At 51.8% G+C, this 15597-nt stretch overlaps 1 protein-coding gene across 1 annotated transcript; it reads right to left on the bottom strand.

Annotated features, from left to right (window-relative positions):
- Positions 1–14144, bottom strand: LOC104272526 (ADAMTS-like protein 2; the record flags this gene model as incomplete). Its single annotated transcript, XM_009867547.1, has 17 exons — positions 1–119; positions 210–354; positions 1203–1379; positions 3056–3226; positions 3576–3731; positions 4359–4572; positions 4927–5053; positions 5244–5350; positions 6406–6512; positions 7282–7668; positions 7930–8105; positions 8517–8597; positions 9800–9923; positions 10343–10488; positions 11396–11498; positions 11868–11943; positions 14002–14144. Coding segments are annotated over 17 exons (2559 nt in total), but the record flags the coding sequence as incomplete, so codon positions are not given.
- Between the last annotated feature and the right edge of the window lie 1453 nt (positions 14145–15597).

The following is a 15597-nucleotide window of genomic DNA, read 5'->3' as shown; positions in this document are numbered from 1 at the left end:
TCAGGGTGACTTGAGCCGACACGACCGGCAGCAAGCCTTCCTGTAGTACCAGTGAGAGCACAGCTTCACCTTCAGCACCAGCACACAATTGGCCGTCACTTTGTCTTCACAGTCTTCTTCTGGGGAGCAGAAGCATCCACAGATGGGGTTAAAAAGGGAGTTGGGCAGAGCAAAGGGCTCCCAAGGGCTCCTCTCCCTCCCAGCCTTACCTGGTGCATCTGTGGGGCACGGCTGGAGTTGGCACGTCTGCCTGGCTTCTGGTTTGGAAGCAGGGTCACAGCCCTGAGCCAGCACTTCCCCTTGGTAGCACTTCACCTCACGTAGTCGCACACCAGCACCACACGTCTTGCTGCACTGTCAGGATCAAGAGAGAGCAGAGCAAAGGGATCACGAGAGGCATTTTTAAAATTTTTCTATAGGTCCCAAGTTCATTCTTCCAGCGAGGCCTCCAAATCACTGCTTTGGAGACTTGCTGAGGAGGTTTGGGTCAAATCCCACGCTGATCTCAAAACTTACGCTCCCCTTTTGTTGCTGGACGAGAGCCTCCCTGACCTGGGGTTGGGGCAGAGCAAGAAAGGAGTTTGCTTTCATCTCTTTAATGCACCTCAGCATTGGTTTGAGTATTGATGCTGTGATAGAAGATGGAGAAAATGGCTGCTGTGAGCCAGGCCCAGCTTCCCCTGTCCTTCAAATCCCACGCTGATCTCAAAACTTACGCTCCCCTTTTGTTGCTGGACGAGAGCCTCCCTGACCTGGGGTTGGGGCAGAGCAAGAAAGGAGTTTGCTTTCATCTCTTTAATGCACCTCAGCATTGGTTTGAGTATTGATGCTGTGATAGAAGATGGAGAAAATGGCTGCTGTGAGCCAGGCCCAGCTTCCCCTGTCCTGCCATTCCCCAAACGCTCTCCAGTTAAAATCAAGGGAAAGCAGGGAAGGACAGAACGTTGACATATGGCAAAGGATGACACACGGTTGTATCCTGCGTGCCCACAGCGTGATGCATGCTCTTGCTTGAGGTAAAATCCACATGCTCTATGTTTTTTTCCAGCTTGCATGTGCCAGTCCCTCCACCTCTTGCCTGGTCTGCAGAAGAGCAGAGCTTATGGTCCCATCCAGACCTAACAAAGCCCTCAGCAGGTCATGCTCCACCAACCAGGGTTACGAGACCTCCTCTCCCCCTTCCCCACCACCCCAAGCCCTACCTGAGACCAGGAGGTAGTGAACCACGTTGAACACGGCCTCCTGAAACAGGCAGTTTGTTCCTCAGGTTTCTGAGAGGCTTCACAGCGCTTTTCGGGGTACTCCCTGTACACACCATTCTCCAGGCCCGCGCACAAGACGACCCGGGTCTTCGTCCCTCGCCCACAGCTGGCATCACACTAGGAAAGAGAACAGTCAGGTAACAAATGACGCTCGGCAGCTGCAGAGCTTCAGGCTGCAGGTAGCATCCTGCCCAAAAGCAAGGTGCTTAATGCCTCTGCTAACACCAGTCCAAAGGCAGCAGTGCTTCCCAGGTCACGAGAGCAATGCGTGTCTGCGAAACGGCTGAATTTCTTAGGGAGTGAGGACAGGAGCTGGTAATTAGCGTTCAGTCAGCACCAGAATTCCGAACTCACCTTGGCTGGCCTCGAGAGCAGCTACCACAAGGGACTTGGAGCAGCCAAGGTAAGACTACAAGCGGCTGCTTCTGTCTTATTTTATGTGTAGCTATGTTCTAAAAAAACGTGTAGCACATTTGTGTAGCAACCTAGATCTCAGCGTACTGGCAAGCTTTGTGTGGGCCTGTGGGGACCAACCTGGTGCACTGCAGGTGATTTGCACGGACAAGTACTGCTGAGGCCAAAGCCACACAGGCTCAGCTGGGAGGACTTGCTCTCTCAGGACACCACCAGGAGAAGCTAGCGGGACGCAAGATCTGAATCTAGCTCAGCTCTGCACCCTGATGCCCATGGGGGCAGATGCCAGTTTGAGATTTTGCTGCCTTGTGCCCTTCTTTGCCACAGCAGGGCCAGCACAGCTGCCCTTAGTCATCCTGTGAACTCAGAGCCGATCAGCCAAGAGAACACGGCAAAGGCAAAGAAGCTGACACACGCGAAGATGGGGAGCTCAGCTGGTCTTTCAGAGTTCAGGTGAGTTCAACAGCCTGGACACAGCTGAAAGACTGCACTGCAGTACTGTGCGTGACCCACACCGCAGGCCAGAGCCAGAGAGGGTTATGGGACAGCCAAGGGTCCCCAGATTTAACCAGTTTGTGCTCGTTACTAGTGCTGGAGGGAGACTCAGCTGAAAGTAGTCAACAACTACAAAGGGGAGCAAAATGAGAACAGAGATTTAGCTAGCAGTGGAGGGAAGAGGGCTTGAATGCTCCTCTGGTTCCCTAGAGACCTTCTTCCTTAGTGCTTTGCGAATCCCTATTTTGCTCAAGGCTCTGTGAGATGAAGCCCAAATCCCACAACTGATTCAATGGGTTCTGCCTGCTCTTGGATTTGGATCAGCTTGTACTGGCAAGCCTAAAGCCTCTCGGCCTTGAGTAACATAAGGAAAGTTAAGTAGATTGGCAGAGACTAATTGTTGGGTAGAACGGGGCATGAGGACCATGTTCACTGGACTCTTAAGTCCTGAGGTAAGTACCTCGAGTTATTATTTATCAGAGACAAAGCTGGTTTTGTTGAGGCTTTCTCTTTAGTGGTGGCACCAAAACCTTGGAAGGGGTGACTGCAGGTTCTGGACAAAGAGCTCTGCTGAGGTGTTTGCAACTGCCAGCCGGGAGTCAGAGGTGGGAGAGGACAGCTTGTTTCCTTACGACGTTGCCGCCCTCCAATGGAGGTCCCTGGGAAGGCAGCAATTGGGGTGGCCTATAGAGTATGGGTGTGACAATCTAGGGTACTCGTTAATCCTTCCCTCTTTCTAAAAGGAGCTAGCACAACAGTATAGCTCCAGGGCTCGAGGTTGCACCATACAACCTTGCTGCGCCAAGGGAGCCAGGCTCCCACCATCTCCTGTGGGTATGGGCTGGGAAGAAAGGCTGAGGACATGGGGCTGGGCTTGGCTTTACCTGGTCCCACTCCTGCTCCACCCAGTGTGCGGGGCAGTTCTTGTCTCCACACGGATGGACAGCCAGGGGTTTGGTGGCTGGGTCGCACTGCGAGTTGGAGATCACCTTGCCTTCCTGGTTGCGACACGCGACGAAGCGGCTCATGCGTCCCTCACCACACGAACCTGAGCACTTGGAGGAATAAAGGTCATTTAGACACATCAGAAAGCAGGAAGACGGAGGAGTCAGGGCTGGTGGTGCCAGGAGACCCAAGTCCAGAGCCTAACCCTGTCACTGGGATGGTGGCACTGGATCCCAAGGGTCTTTAGAGGTGAGCTTCCCTGATTATTGAATGAAGCTCACCTCACAGCTAATGAAAATTTACAGCACAGAGAGGCAAAAATACAGATTATTCAAATTTCTTTATCTTAGCTTCTGCCAGAAAGAAAGATGAAAAGCAGCGGTAGCGTGACTGCCCACCTGCTCCCTCCCACCAGCCCTCAGCATCAGGTGTGAGGAGAAGCAGACCCTCCGGACTCACCGGGCCCCAGTCAGAAGCGGTCCAGCGGCGGTCGCAGGGTGGTCCTGTGCATGCTTTCTCACCGCTGGGCTTCCGGGATTCGTCACAGAGGGCCCCTTCCACTGAGCAACGCACCTCGCGCTTCATCGTGCCCTGTGCGCCGCACCGTGCCGAGCACTGCAAGAGGTGTTACACGTCAGCCGCCCGGGGCTCAGGAGCAGAGAACAAGGGGGATGAGCAGACATGAGGGAGGCAGAGGTGCCTCCTCCCATTCTCCTCCTGCTGTGCTGAGGGAGAGGAAAAGGATCCCAGCAGAGATGGGGGAAAAAGGTGGGTCCACCTCGATCTTCACTGCTTATTTACTAAAGCTCCAGTGCTCCGAGATGCTAACGCCTGGGGTGCTGTTCAAGGCCACTGGGCCACCCAAGCAGGCTGCAGCGAGTCAATCAAAGGGATTTCTGTCGAGTTTTAGTTTCTCTCTATCTCCATGCTACCATCTTCCCATTAAGCCTTAGTTAGATAGAATCAGGGAATCATTTAGATCCTCTAGGAGAGGCAGGCAAAGCCTCTTGCTGGCAAGGCTTTCGTTTGGTCAATGTCCTGCTTGGGAAGCGACCTTAGAAAAAATGGTTGGCAGCGGCCTTCGTTTGCTGACCAGTGCCAGAACAGAGAAGTGGTAGCTAAAGGTAGTTCCTGCATCCATGGAGACAGTTGGCCGGGGGCTTCCTCAGCACCTGAAATCTGCCACCTTCCTCCAGGCCCCAGCCCGCTTACCTCTGGGAGCAAAGCTCTGTCGTTGCTTACCTCAGACCACTCAGAGAGCTCCCACTGGGGCCCACAGGCCTTGTTCTTGCAGGCTTTCCTCTCCATGGGCCTGGCCAGCCCGGCTGACTCGCAGAGGTCATCATAAACAGAGCTGTCAAAGCCTGGAGCCAGCATCTTCCAGCAGCGCACGGTGCGGTACTGGTAGCCCTCGCCACAGGTCCGGGAGCATTCGCTCCACCGGCTGGTCTCCCACCTCCACAAGCAGTCCCCAGAAGAGAAAGCACAAAGTAAAACCCAGGTAAGGGGGACAAGGGACGTGGGGTGGCTGGGGTGTATCCACACACTTGGGGCTCCCTCGCCCTGTGGATGCTGTGAGGAATCCGCTCATCACGTCCATGTCTGTGTTAACACGATGCTGCTCTTGAAAGCCATCTTTGCCCTTAGCAGGCAATTTAGTGAACTCCCTCCTTTTTTCTTATGAGGGGATACAAGGGCTTAGCTGTTTAAGCACATCTTCTAGCCCAGAAATGCCTGTATGCTTTAAGCACCAAATTATCCTTACAAAGATACGTCGTCCCCATGGACAGCTGATGTTGTTTCCACTCACCTCGGCTGGCAATCTCTCCCTGTGCAAAATTCGTGAGTAGGTTCCGGTCGGGTTAGGGCATCACAGTACGTTTCATCCACTTCCACTCCGTCATATCGGACGCACATCGCGTAGGAGGTGCTGATACCTGCTGGGCAATCAAGACTCTCTCTTGGTCAGGTTCCATCAGATTCAAAAGCCTGCTCTCACCATGATTAAATTACTGGAGTACTCACTGTATCTGAAACTCTGCCTGCCATTTTAAAAAAACACCAGTGTTTTCTCCATCAGCAGTCAAAAAGGACTTCACATCACCAGTGACCTGAAGCGAAACGTACCTGAAGTGCACGTGGAGCTGCAGGGGGCGTAAGCTGAGACTTTCCACCGATACATGTCAGCCAAGCTGATGTCTTCGGGGCTGACAGGGCTCACATCAAAGTCATTGCTGTGGAAAAAGGAGGTGGTGTGAGCTAAAAATTGCTGCAAACATAAAATACAGCAAAATTCCTCTTCGCTGCCTTTGAAGCTGGGAATAAATCCAGAGTTTCTGCTTTCCATCTCCCTCAGCTTGGTCAAGATGGACCACTGATGACCAGAGAGTGCAAAGCCTTGATCCACCTCCCGAGTTCAACTAGTAAAGTTGTGGATAGCCACGGATCAAAATCTATCTGAGAGGAGGCATCATGCATAGTAAGTCTTGTGTATATTATGGCCTTCCAACCATGTGGGTGCCCTCGGCCTCAGTTCCTACGGTCATCTTGAGAAGTATGACATTAGGGTGGAAAGGGGACCTTAAGCAAGGTCCCCCTTTGTATCATACAGTGTGGTGGGGGAGAGCTCATATGTGGCTTGCCAGAAAAGTTTAAAAGATGACCCTCAGTTTCCTGCCAACTGTTCACTGAAGTTACAGAAGCTTATGTGCCTGTTAGAATGGTACAGAAGGGGCCTGATGGTACGCAGGGATGTTTACCAGGGATAGTAAGTGGGCTAGAAGGGACCTGGTGGTAAACGTGTGTGTTACATGTGACATGCGGTAGACTCCTGGCCTTCTTTACAATCACATCAGTGTTGGCCTTGCAGGTTCTTCAGAACCCATTTCAAAGGATCCCTTAGAGGCAGAGGGACCTGAAATACACTCTAGGAGCTCCACATCAGGCCAGTCGTGACATCCAGTGTTTGAAGGATGCACCACTGGTCAAACGTTTACAGCAGCTGCCATGGAGAGACACCAATGAACGGGGACATCGAGGACAGCACAGAGTCTGCCAGATGATTGGCTCGACCCTCCCTCCCCAGCTAACCATGCTCCTGTTTTTGCCCAGGAAACCAAGTGCCACCTTTCAGTGCCAGGGGCTTGCAGAGGCTCTGCCTGGCTGATGTCCGCGGTTGGGCTGGCACCTAGTAGAGGACTCTCCACAGATGCCATCATGCTGTAGTTGGCTGCTTCCCCCTGACTCCCAGCAAATGCCTCCACCTTCAAGTCCTCCAGTGAGTTCTTACGGGCCGGCGCTTTGTGGAGGCCCTGTGGCCACCGGGCAGCTGTCTTGGTCCATAGTCCTGCCGTGAAGTTCCTTGGGGCCAGCCTGGTCGCCAGGTGCTGCAGCTCCCTACAGAAAGCAGTGTTGTGCGGGTCTCGGTGACACAGTTGCCTGAAGAGACGAAGCCTGGAGGACGTGATGCGGCTGTTCTCAGAGAGCTCAGATCTCCTCATGCTGTAGGGTACAGCCGTGCTAATGGAAATTTGATTGAACCTGAGACCTGGAAGAAAAATACATGGATGCTTTAACCATATTGGATGGATTATACTTCAGCATGCGGTGTTTAACAAGGTAAAAAAAAAAAAAAAAAATCAGTATTTGGCCTCAAAATCATAAATTGCCACCAGGGTGCACAAACAGGTCTTAAGTGCCCTCACACACACTCCCTGCCCATTGCTCAGGAGCTCCATTTAAGCTCCGTCCCAGCTTGAGCTGGGCTGAAGGTGTGCTTTGTCCCTGAATTGTCTGACTTTCCCACATCGACCTCAGATTTGTCTTGTCACCTTTCCTTCACCTGATGATCACTGGACCGTTGCTAGGACCCGCTGCTGTCACTGTCCTGCTCGTCAAGCTTAGGTGCCCTGCCTGAGAGAGCACTGTCCAATTTGTATTGTGGCCACCCTCTCCCAGCTCCTCTTCCCTTACGGAGCTGCTGGCCCTTGCTGCCACTTGACAGTCTCCACCCTCGCTATTAATCATCTTTCACTCCTGCCTGCTCTGATGGTAAAGCCACCTTAGACTTCAAGAAGACCAATGCAGGATGTCCGCTTTCAGCGAACAAACTGGGAGAGATGGAAAAACAAAGCAACCAACCCAATTCTGTTTCTCCAGCAATTACTGCTGCTTCCTCTTCCTCTCCTGTGCTTGCATGGTAGACCTGTCTTATCTGGAAGTCGTACTTCTCCTTCTCTTCATCTTGTTCCCAGTCCCGAGTCTGACTGGTGGAGTTGGTCTGGAAGAAGTGTGGGTGCCTGAAGCCTAAATCTTCATGCCCTTCTCTCAGAGGAAGCTGTTCCATGGTGTCATCTGGTGACAGGGAGAGCCACGTGGCATTGAAGTCCTGGGAAGCTCTGGAGTTGGCTGGAATGGGATGGTTCTGGCCAGTGTCTGGTAGGTGATGATAGAGAGGTCTGTCTAAAGCAGGGGTGGCAGTTCGGAGAGGCGGTGTCCGTGGTACAGTGTAGTCGTAAGTTATGTGTGGCATTTTGCCGTTTAAGTTATAGTACTGGAGGAAATGAAAGAAAGAAAACAAAACCATTATTATTTTAAGTACGTGCATTTCCCAGAGACGTCTTCCAGACACATTCATTTCGTGACAGCATCCTCACAAATCCAAGAGCAAATTCCCCCTCTCCCCAGACAATATCCAGCTTGCTCAGCCCCCTACACACTCAGGTTTGGCTTGGGAACCAGGTCAATATTCCCGTTGTCTGAGGAAGGTTCACAATTTTGGGATGAGAAAGCCTAAAACTAGCTTCTTACATACCATGGCATTCAGAGACTGGTTAGTGGGCCCATGAGCTATGATATACTCGAGCCCATCTGAGTTCAGGCTCGAGGGACGCCGGTACTTGAAGATCGTGCCAGCTACCCTGAAGTTCTGGGGGTTGTCAATGGCGGAGTTGCCGTTGAAGAAGAAATGCCCGGATTCATCTGCGAGTGCTTCAAAGAGAGAGAAAACGGACAAGTGTGACACTCTGTGCAGAACACCAGGGCTGTGCTGGCACCCAGGAAGAGCAAACAGCTCGTGACAGAGAAGAGCCCAACGGAAAAAGGACCGCAGGCCCTCCAGCATTTATCTTCCACATCAGGTCGGACCAGAGGTGTTAAACACCTGCTGCTTTTGTTTTCAACCAGAGTACTGATGTCTTCCCAACAGGGACAGCCTGCAGTGAGCTTGTTCCTCCTGCTGCTGGAGTTGTGGTAGCTTTGGTTTGTGGAGGTGGAGTGCTGCCCTGGAGGAGATGCTCACAGAAAGCTCTTTGACATCCGGGGATGTGGGTGCACAAGAGCCCTCCCACCTCCCAGGCAGCTGAACGTGGATCTCCTCATCTATCCCGCTCCGACTCTTACCTAGGATGTTTTCTGTTTTCCTGCGCTCGATGATGAGGATGTCTGTGGCACCAGCAGGGATGTTGGTGATGAACACGTAACCTGAGGAACAGAAGGTGAGGAAGCACTGAGGACAGAATACTAAGGCCTGCTTGTGACACAAGTGCTGCCCTTCAGGGGCAAGACGCTAAGGACGTCAATGCACGCTGAGCCAGTCTGCGAGCTCTAATCCCAGTTCCCCTCTGAAGACCCATTAGAGATCACCATTACATGTTTCTGAGGCTCAGTCTGAGCACTGCTGGGTTTGGAGTCAGGAAGGAACTGCACAAGTCCAACTGTCCAGCTTTAGACGCATGGATAAATGTGCTCTCATGCTCTTTCTGGCAAGAGCACAGAAAAATCTCACTAGTGATCAGGGCTGATGCCGACCAGAGGATGGAAAAGACCACAGGTCCCCTCAGCTCCTGACTCAATAAAATCTGTCTCAGGAGTAGCATAAAAATTGACCTTTAAAGCGAGAGGAAATAAGAAGGCTCTTAAAGTTGTGTGGTTTGGCAGCTTGTCTTCCCTACTATAAATGCAGGTCTTGTCTGTTCTCAAGACTTTATGAGGAGTGGAATGAGAGGCCAAAACTGTATCTGTAGTGCTGGAGGGGTTAGCAATGTTACCTTACCTCTGGAAAAGAGCCCGAGTGCTTTTCTAGTCTGGTGTCTGTAGAGAGCGAGGCAGACCAGTGAAACAACAGTGTGAAATGTTGTTCCAAAACACCCTCAAACCACAATTAATTAATTACTAATGAGCATACCACAGTCTAATCCTTCTGCAGATGGAGGAATGGGCTGTGAGGTTGCAAGGGTGAATCTCAGCCCAGTTTCAGGGAGACTGTCCCTCAGCAGTGCCAGCCATAGGACTGGGGAAGACCTAGTGCTGTGACCCTCATCGAAGGAGCTTAGATTTCAGATGAACACACAGCACAAAGAAAAGAAGATTCATTCATCTCTTCGCATTATCTGAGGTGGGCAAGATGCCAAAATCAATAGGAACAAATAGATCCCCAGCTGCTCCCTATTGTAAAGAGGTGAAGGGAAACTTTACCAGCCTAATATACAGCACATGAAACCAATTTCCTCGGATAATTAAGTGAAAAGGACAAAATACAGGCATTAAAGCAGAGGTGGCACTCCTCAGGTCTTTCCACCAAGAAGCTGGGAAACTCCTACCCGCATTCAAGCCAGTCACCCTTCACGCCAGCTGGTGGTAAGAAGTAGCAGGTGAAGTCTCCAGACTGTGGTAGCAGGGAGTACCTATCTGTGAGATTGCCTTTCGGAAGCTGCCCGAGACACGGTGGCAAGTGCTGCCGTCCCCTCCACACACCCTGCATCTGTCCATCGTCCGGGGTGAGTACAGGCTCCCATCGCACCCAACTGGCTGCAAAGAACAAAACAAGAGAGGGTTTCCTGGATCCAGCTTATCTCCACAGGTCTGTTCAGGGAAACGCTCCCGTGATCTTTTGGTGAGGTTCTGCAGGGGGACATATAGGTTAGCTTGGAGTGGAGCAGTGAATGAATCCAACAGCAGCAGAAATTCACCTGTGTAACTTGTGACCACCTCCGTTGTGCCCCTGAACCTGGGGCAGAGGCGTGTACGTACAGGTGAACGGAGTAAGACTCCAGTAAGCTGTTTCCGTTCCTTCTGTCTCTGTATTAAGGCCGATCCTTCTCATTGAAATAATGACGTACAATGCCACTCTCCAGGGGATGCTGCATCAAAGGCACCCCCCTGTAACACCAGTCCAGTCATGCACCTACGCTCCCAATTTTTGTTCTACTTCCCCCCCAGAGCCTCACCTCACACTTCCCATTGATGCAGACCCCTTGATAGGTCCTGTCCTTGCAGGAGGTACCATCCTGTGCTCGAGCCATCAGCTGCCTCTCTCCGCTCCGGGTGGTACACTGGAGGTCACACGGCTTGTTGGAGATACTGGTGTAGTCATCTGAAGGAAGAGAGGCAGAAAGTCACCAGGTAGATCAAGGTGCTCAGAGACAGGCAGTGAGGATGGTTTGATGTCACTTTGGATGCTCTTGCTTGTTTGAGGCCTCAAACAAGAGTACTGAAGGGGTCATGGCATGAGGCTGCAGCTGGGGACCGTGCTTAGCAGAAATACTTGTTGCTGGCAAATCCTTTTCCTTGCCACACCCTCCTCTGTGCCAGACACGGGAATCTGCATCAGCAGATCCCGGGCCACACATAAACACACAAGAGCAAGCACGACCCGTAAGAGGGGTGCTGACTGTGTGGGGCTCTGGCCAGCTACATCCCATTCAGCTGAGCAACTCCAGTCAGAGGTGCAGATATCCTGTGTTCCCCTTGGCAGCTAAAGGAAAAACAGGTGAGTCCAGAGAAGGGCAGGATCTTAGGTGAACTCAGTTTGGGCCTCAGGAGGCAACTGGTAACCTTGCGTGAAACAATCTGTCTCGCCTGTGCAGAAAACGGATGGGCATCCTGCTCAGAACGACCCACCACCAACCCAGTGGGAAGCATGCTGGGTGAGAGAGGCAGCCAAAATGGTAGAAGGCACAAAGAACGTGTACACCCACTCTGCCAAGATGACTGCTGGTTAGCCAAGACAACTCAGAGAAGCCTGCGTCCTGTCTGCCCACCAGTGCTTGCTGATGTAGGATCCAAAAACAGGAGCAATGTGGTGAGAGAGGAGGCCTGGCTGGGTGAAGCGGTTCTGTGAAGAGACAGGGAACGATTTCTCCAAAGCAGCCAGCATAGGGAAGCACTTCCAGATCAGCCAGCAGCATCCACCCCTTGTCCCCTGGGCACCTTCCCCTTCTCCTGTGTCTGAGATCCTGTGAGTGTTTTCTCAAGCTTTGTGTGAAGCTGTGAAAACCCACCTGGGTAGAGGGGCATCCAGTGGTAGTAGCGCTTCCCAAAGGCTTTGGCATTGAAACTGGAGCACTGCTGCTGTTTGAAGCTTGCTGTGTTGGCTGGGCAGGGCTACGGAGGGAATAAATGTGATCAAAAGTTCCCTGTGTCACAGCTGTGGTTGTGACAGCTGCTTGTCCCTGATGCACCCTTGGAGGACGAAAATGCCTTGTCCCCTCTGGAAGGAATGGGTGCCATAATACCGGCTGAGAGGCCAGGCCTCCACTGCCAAGCGCTCCTCAGACAGCTGGATTTAACAGCACTGTAAAAATTACTTCCAGTGAAGGAAAACTTTGTCCCTCCTGCCACTCCACAACACCTCTTAGTCCCAGAGAGTAGAGCCCATCTCCCACATCTTCAAAGGCACGCTCTTGCAGCAGCATGACCTGCTGCACCCCGCATCCCCAGTGTGGACCAGTCAGTACTGGAAGCGGGTCTCACCTGCTGCTGGCACAGTTGGTAGTGCTTGGCTTGACCAGCACACATGGTGCTGTTTGTTTCCTGGGGCATCTGGAGCCTGCAAAGCAGAAAGAAAATGAGCTGGAGGTCTGTGCAGTGCTGAGATGCTGAGGATGAGAGAGAAGTCACGCCTGGCTTTAGGGGGAGAAGCAAGATGGACATTTGACCAGAGCAAAGCTTTCTGTATCTAGACTGGCCAACATCTCTGAAACATTTTCAGTGGTTTCAAGTGGACTGTGATCTTAGGCTACTCTCGTTTTGGGGCACTTTGAGCAGACGGGGAGTAACTGCAGTATCACCACCCCTGTGTCCCTTCACCTCTGAGCTCCAAAAGGTTTAATGTGACAAAAGGACAACAGACCCTGATGATCCACCGCTCCCATGGAAGTGCCCAAGATTTGCACTGAGCAGGGGAGTTCAAGATTCATTGTGCACCTCTTGGTTACTGGCCACCTTAAAAGGCTGACAGGAAAGCCTGGTGCAGATGATGGGACCAAACCATGGGACTTTCCCGATACATGATGTTTTAGCTCTGGCCAGCAGGAGTTCTCCAGGGCATACTGGAATCCTTAACTGATGTAAAAGCAAAAAAAAATCTTGAAAGCTGGGAAGGCGTATGGAGAATGGCTGAGACCACAGATTAAGGCAATGTGGTCTGTGTGGAGATCAGCAGCAGACAATGTGTTAACCGTACTGGGAACTTAGGATGTGAAGAAGAAGCCCTTAGGCATATTCCAGCTGGACTGGCTAGAGGTACCATGGCTGTTTCACCAGAGCCATGCTTTACATGATGTAAGCAAAGCTCAAATTTGCACCAAAGGGCTTGAAAACTGCCATCCCTTTCAGCTGAAGCAGAGGCTGCCTGCACTCTCAGGCAGAAATTGTTCCATGGGCATACCTGGCTCACACTTGAGCCCTCTCAAAGCTGCAGAAACCTTTTGGCTGGGTGTTATGTTGGGCTTTTTTTTTTTTTTCTTTTTAATTCAAACTTGATCCTTGGAGTAAAACACCACAGCAAACCCCTCTCAGCTGTGGAGTCAAGGATAGCACAGATGCCAAAGGGAAAGAAAATGCAGTTAGGGAGATGGCCACCCCATCCAGGCAGAAGGTACTGCAGCACATCTGGACCTTCTCTGTGCTGCCAACCAGCCTACATAAAAGAAGTTTTCTGCTGCAGGAAGGAGAGCAGGTCGGGGGCCCTAGCTTGAGCTTCCTCCCCTCAGGAGTGCATTCACGCAGAAGGGAAAGGGGCCGAGCGTGGGGCAGGCAGTCCCTGTGGGCTCGCTGAGCTGCGGGACGCTGCCTCTCATTAGCATCTCTCGGGAGCCTTGAGTAGCAGGTTAGTGAAGGCCAGGAGGAGGGTTTGGTGGCAAAGTGACCCGGAGGAGACAGTGGCAGCTCAGGCAGCTGAAATCCTCCAGTTCTCCCCACTCCCACAAACCCAGTCCAGCTGACAGCAGGGCTGTAGCAGCTCTTAGGGGACAAACATGGCTGTAAGGAACAAATGGAGATGCTGTCAGGTGACAGTCAGATAAATGACAGAGGGGAAAGAAAAACTTGCAAACTCTGCAGGGAATAAAGAGGGGAAATTGCTGAGATGCGGCTGGGCTGGCTGCTGCCAGGAGTAAATCAAGGCTCCATAATGTGTCTGGGAATAAGTACCCACATCCCCAGCACAGGAACTGGTCACAAATCAGGGTTAGGTTGGGCAAAGCAGCTGCGGTAAGTGAGGGTTTGTGAAGAAAAGGGGAAGAGGAATACAGCTGGCCTTCTCCAGCCCACAACTCCGTCACCTTCAAGTCCCTCACAGACCCCAAGAAGGGACCAACCCCTTGCTCCTCATCAGACAAGCCAGTTTGAGAAGGGAATGTGTTCAGGGGACCTGTCACCTGCCCCACTGCAGTGTGCTTCTCCCTCATCTGCCCTCCTCACTGCTGCCTGCTCACCCCATGCCCTGTGGCCAACAGCCGCCTTCCTTCCCAAGAAGCCACAGAACAGGGAATGGCCAACCCTACCGAAGCCAGGAGGTTTGGCCCCAAAACACAGGCTGAGGGTATCCCATTTCCCCTCTGCTGCTTGAGATGTGGCCAAGGGCTCAAGCTGGGACACGACTCACCTCTGTCGTAAGCAGTGCCTCTCCCGGGACATCACGCCTCCCCCGCAGGACCGCGAGCAGGTGGACCAGGAGCTCCACTCTCCCCACCACTTGGTGACTTCTTCATCCCAGGGGCCAGCTCCATCTGCTGCCTCACTACTGTCCTGACAGAAACAGAGCATGGTGAGCTGGAGAACCTGGTTCCTCACCACCTATGGGCAGAGAAGATCCTTCCAAAGGCAGTTCTCTCAGGGAACAAGTCACCTGGATGCCTTCGGATCAGGCAGCACTGGGACAACCATGGCAGGACCAGGTCCCTGTGGAGCAGGACCAGGCTTACAAATGTCAAAATTCAAATTTCCCTCCAAGATTGAGTTATGCATGGAAAGGGGAATGCCTCTGGGATCTGCGTTTCAACAAATAAGCCCCTCCTTGTGACTAAATCAGCTCAGGTCCAAGTTCCTCACTGCCCCACCCTCACAAAAGTAGTTTTCAGGAGTGCTTCAGAACTAGAGCCTCATGTGATTGCTGCTGTTCCCTCTCCCCATGCACCCCACTGCACTCAGGGGAGGATTGCTCCCCCTCCCAGCAGGCCTTGCTGGGGCTGAGCCTTTAAATTTGGCAAACCTGAGCTCTTCTGGCCTTGATGTGGTCGTTGCAGCGGGCTGCTGTTGGCTGTGCCTCCCTGACCTGCAGCAGGTAAGGGATTCTGTGTTTTCTCTGAGCTTTTTTGCTTCACAGTGTTTTTCCCGGTGTCTGATGGCCTAAAAGCTTCCAGGGATTTTGTCAAACTAGCCTGTGCAGGAACTAACTCCCTGTTTAGTACTGAGTGGTGTTATAGGCAGCAACAAGTTTAACATAGGACAGTGACCGGGAGGGATTTATTCAGCTGAAAAAGCTGATGGTTTCAGTATCAGCGGAACAAAGTGAGCAATTTGTGTGTGTGTGTGTGTGTGTGTGTGTGTGTGTGTGTGTGTGTGTGTGTGTGTGTGTGTGTGTGTGTGTGTGTGTGTGTGTGTGTGTGTGTGTGTGTGTGTGTGTGTGTGTGTGTGTGTGTGTGTGTGTGTTCGTGTGTGTTCGAAGTCTGCTATGTTGAAGTAAGGGTTCAAGGAAGTTGTATCAGTGCTACTACTAGCAAAACATGCTGTTTCGTGGCAGTGGTTGATAGTCCTGTTGCAAAGAACTGGTCTGCCAAAGCATAACTGATGGATGTGCAGGAAAATTCAGCAGGGTTTGCTCATCACCAAAGGTGCTCTTCACAGGTTTCGTTGTCTGTCTCTCGGCCTTATGCTCTTTCCTGGTGTACTAAAGCCAAAGTGTTCGCCGTCTTGTAGTGCAATTCCTGCCTGAGAACTTGTTGTTTCTGCCAACAGAACATCCTCTGAGCAGAGGAGATACAGCTGGTTTTATGCAAATATTTTTAACTTGTAACTTAACAGTAGTTGAAATGGACATAACGCCTCTTCTTGGTGATAGCCAGAGCATGTTGAAAGTAACCTACTCTGCTGCAAATAAACATCCTTACCTGATACTTTACTCACTAGTGAGTACAGTACTTGATTTTGAAAACAATACAACAGAACTCTTTGCTGCACTTGGGAGCTCTGGCTGGAGCTG

The sequence above is a fragment of the Apaloderma vittatum genome, unplaced genomic scaffold (genome assembly GCF_000703405.1).
Source record: "Apaloderma vittatum isolate BGI_N311 unplaced genomic scaffold, ASM70340v1 scaffold26540, whole genome shotgun sequence".
Classification (NCBI taxonomy): Eukaryota; Metazoa; Chordata; class Aves; order Trogoniformes; family Trogonidae; genus Apaloderma; species Apaloderma vittatum.
The sequence above is the reverse complement of the archived record's forward strand: the minus strand, read 5'-3'. Positions and strand labels throughout refer to the sequence as shown.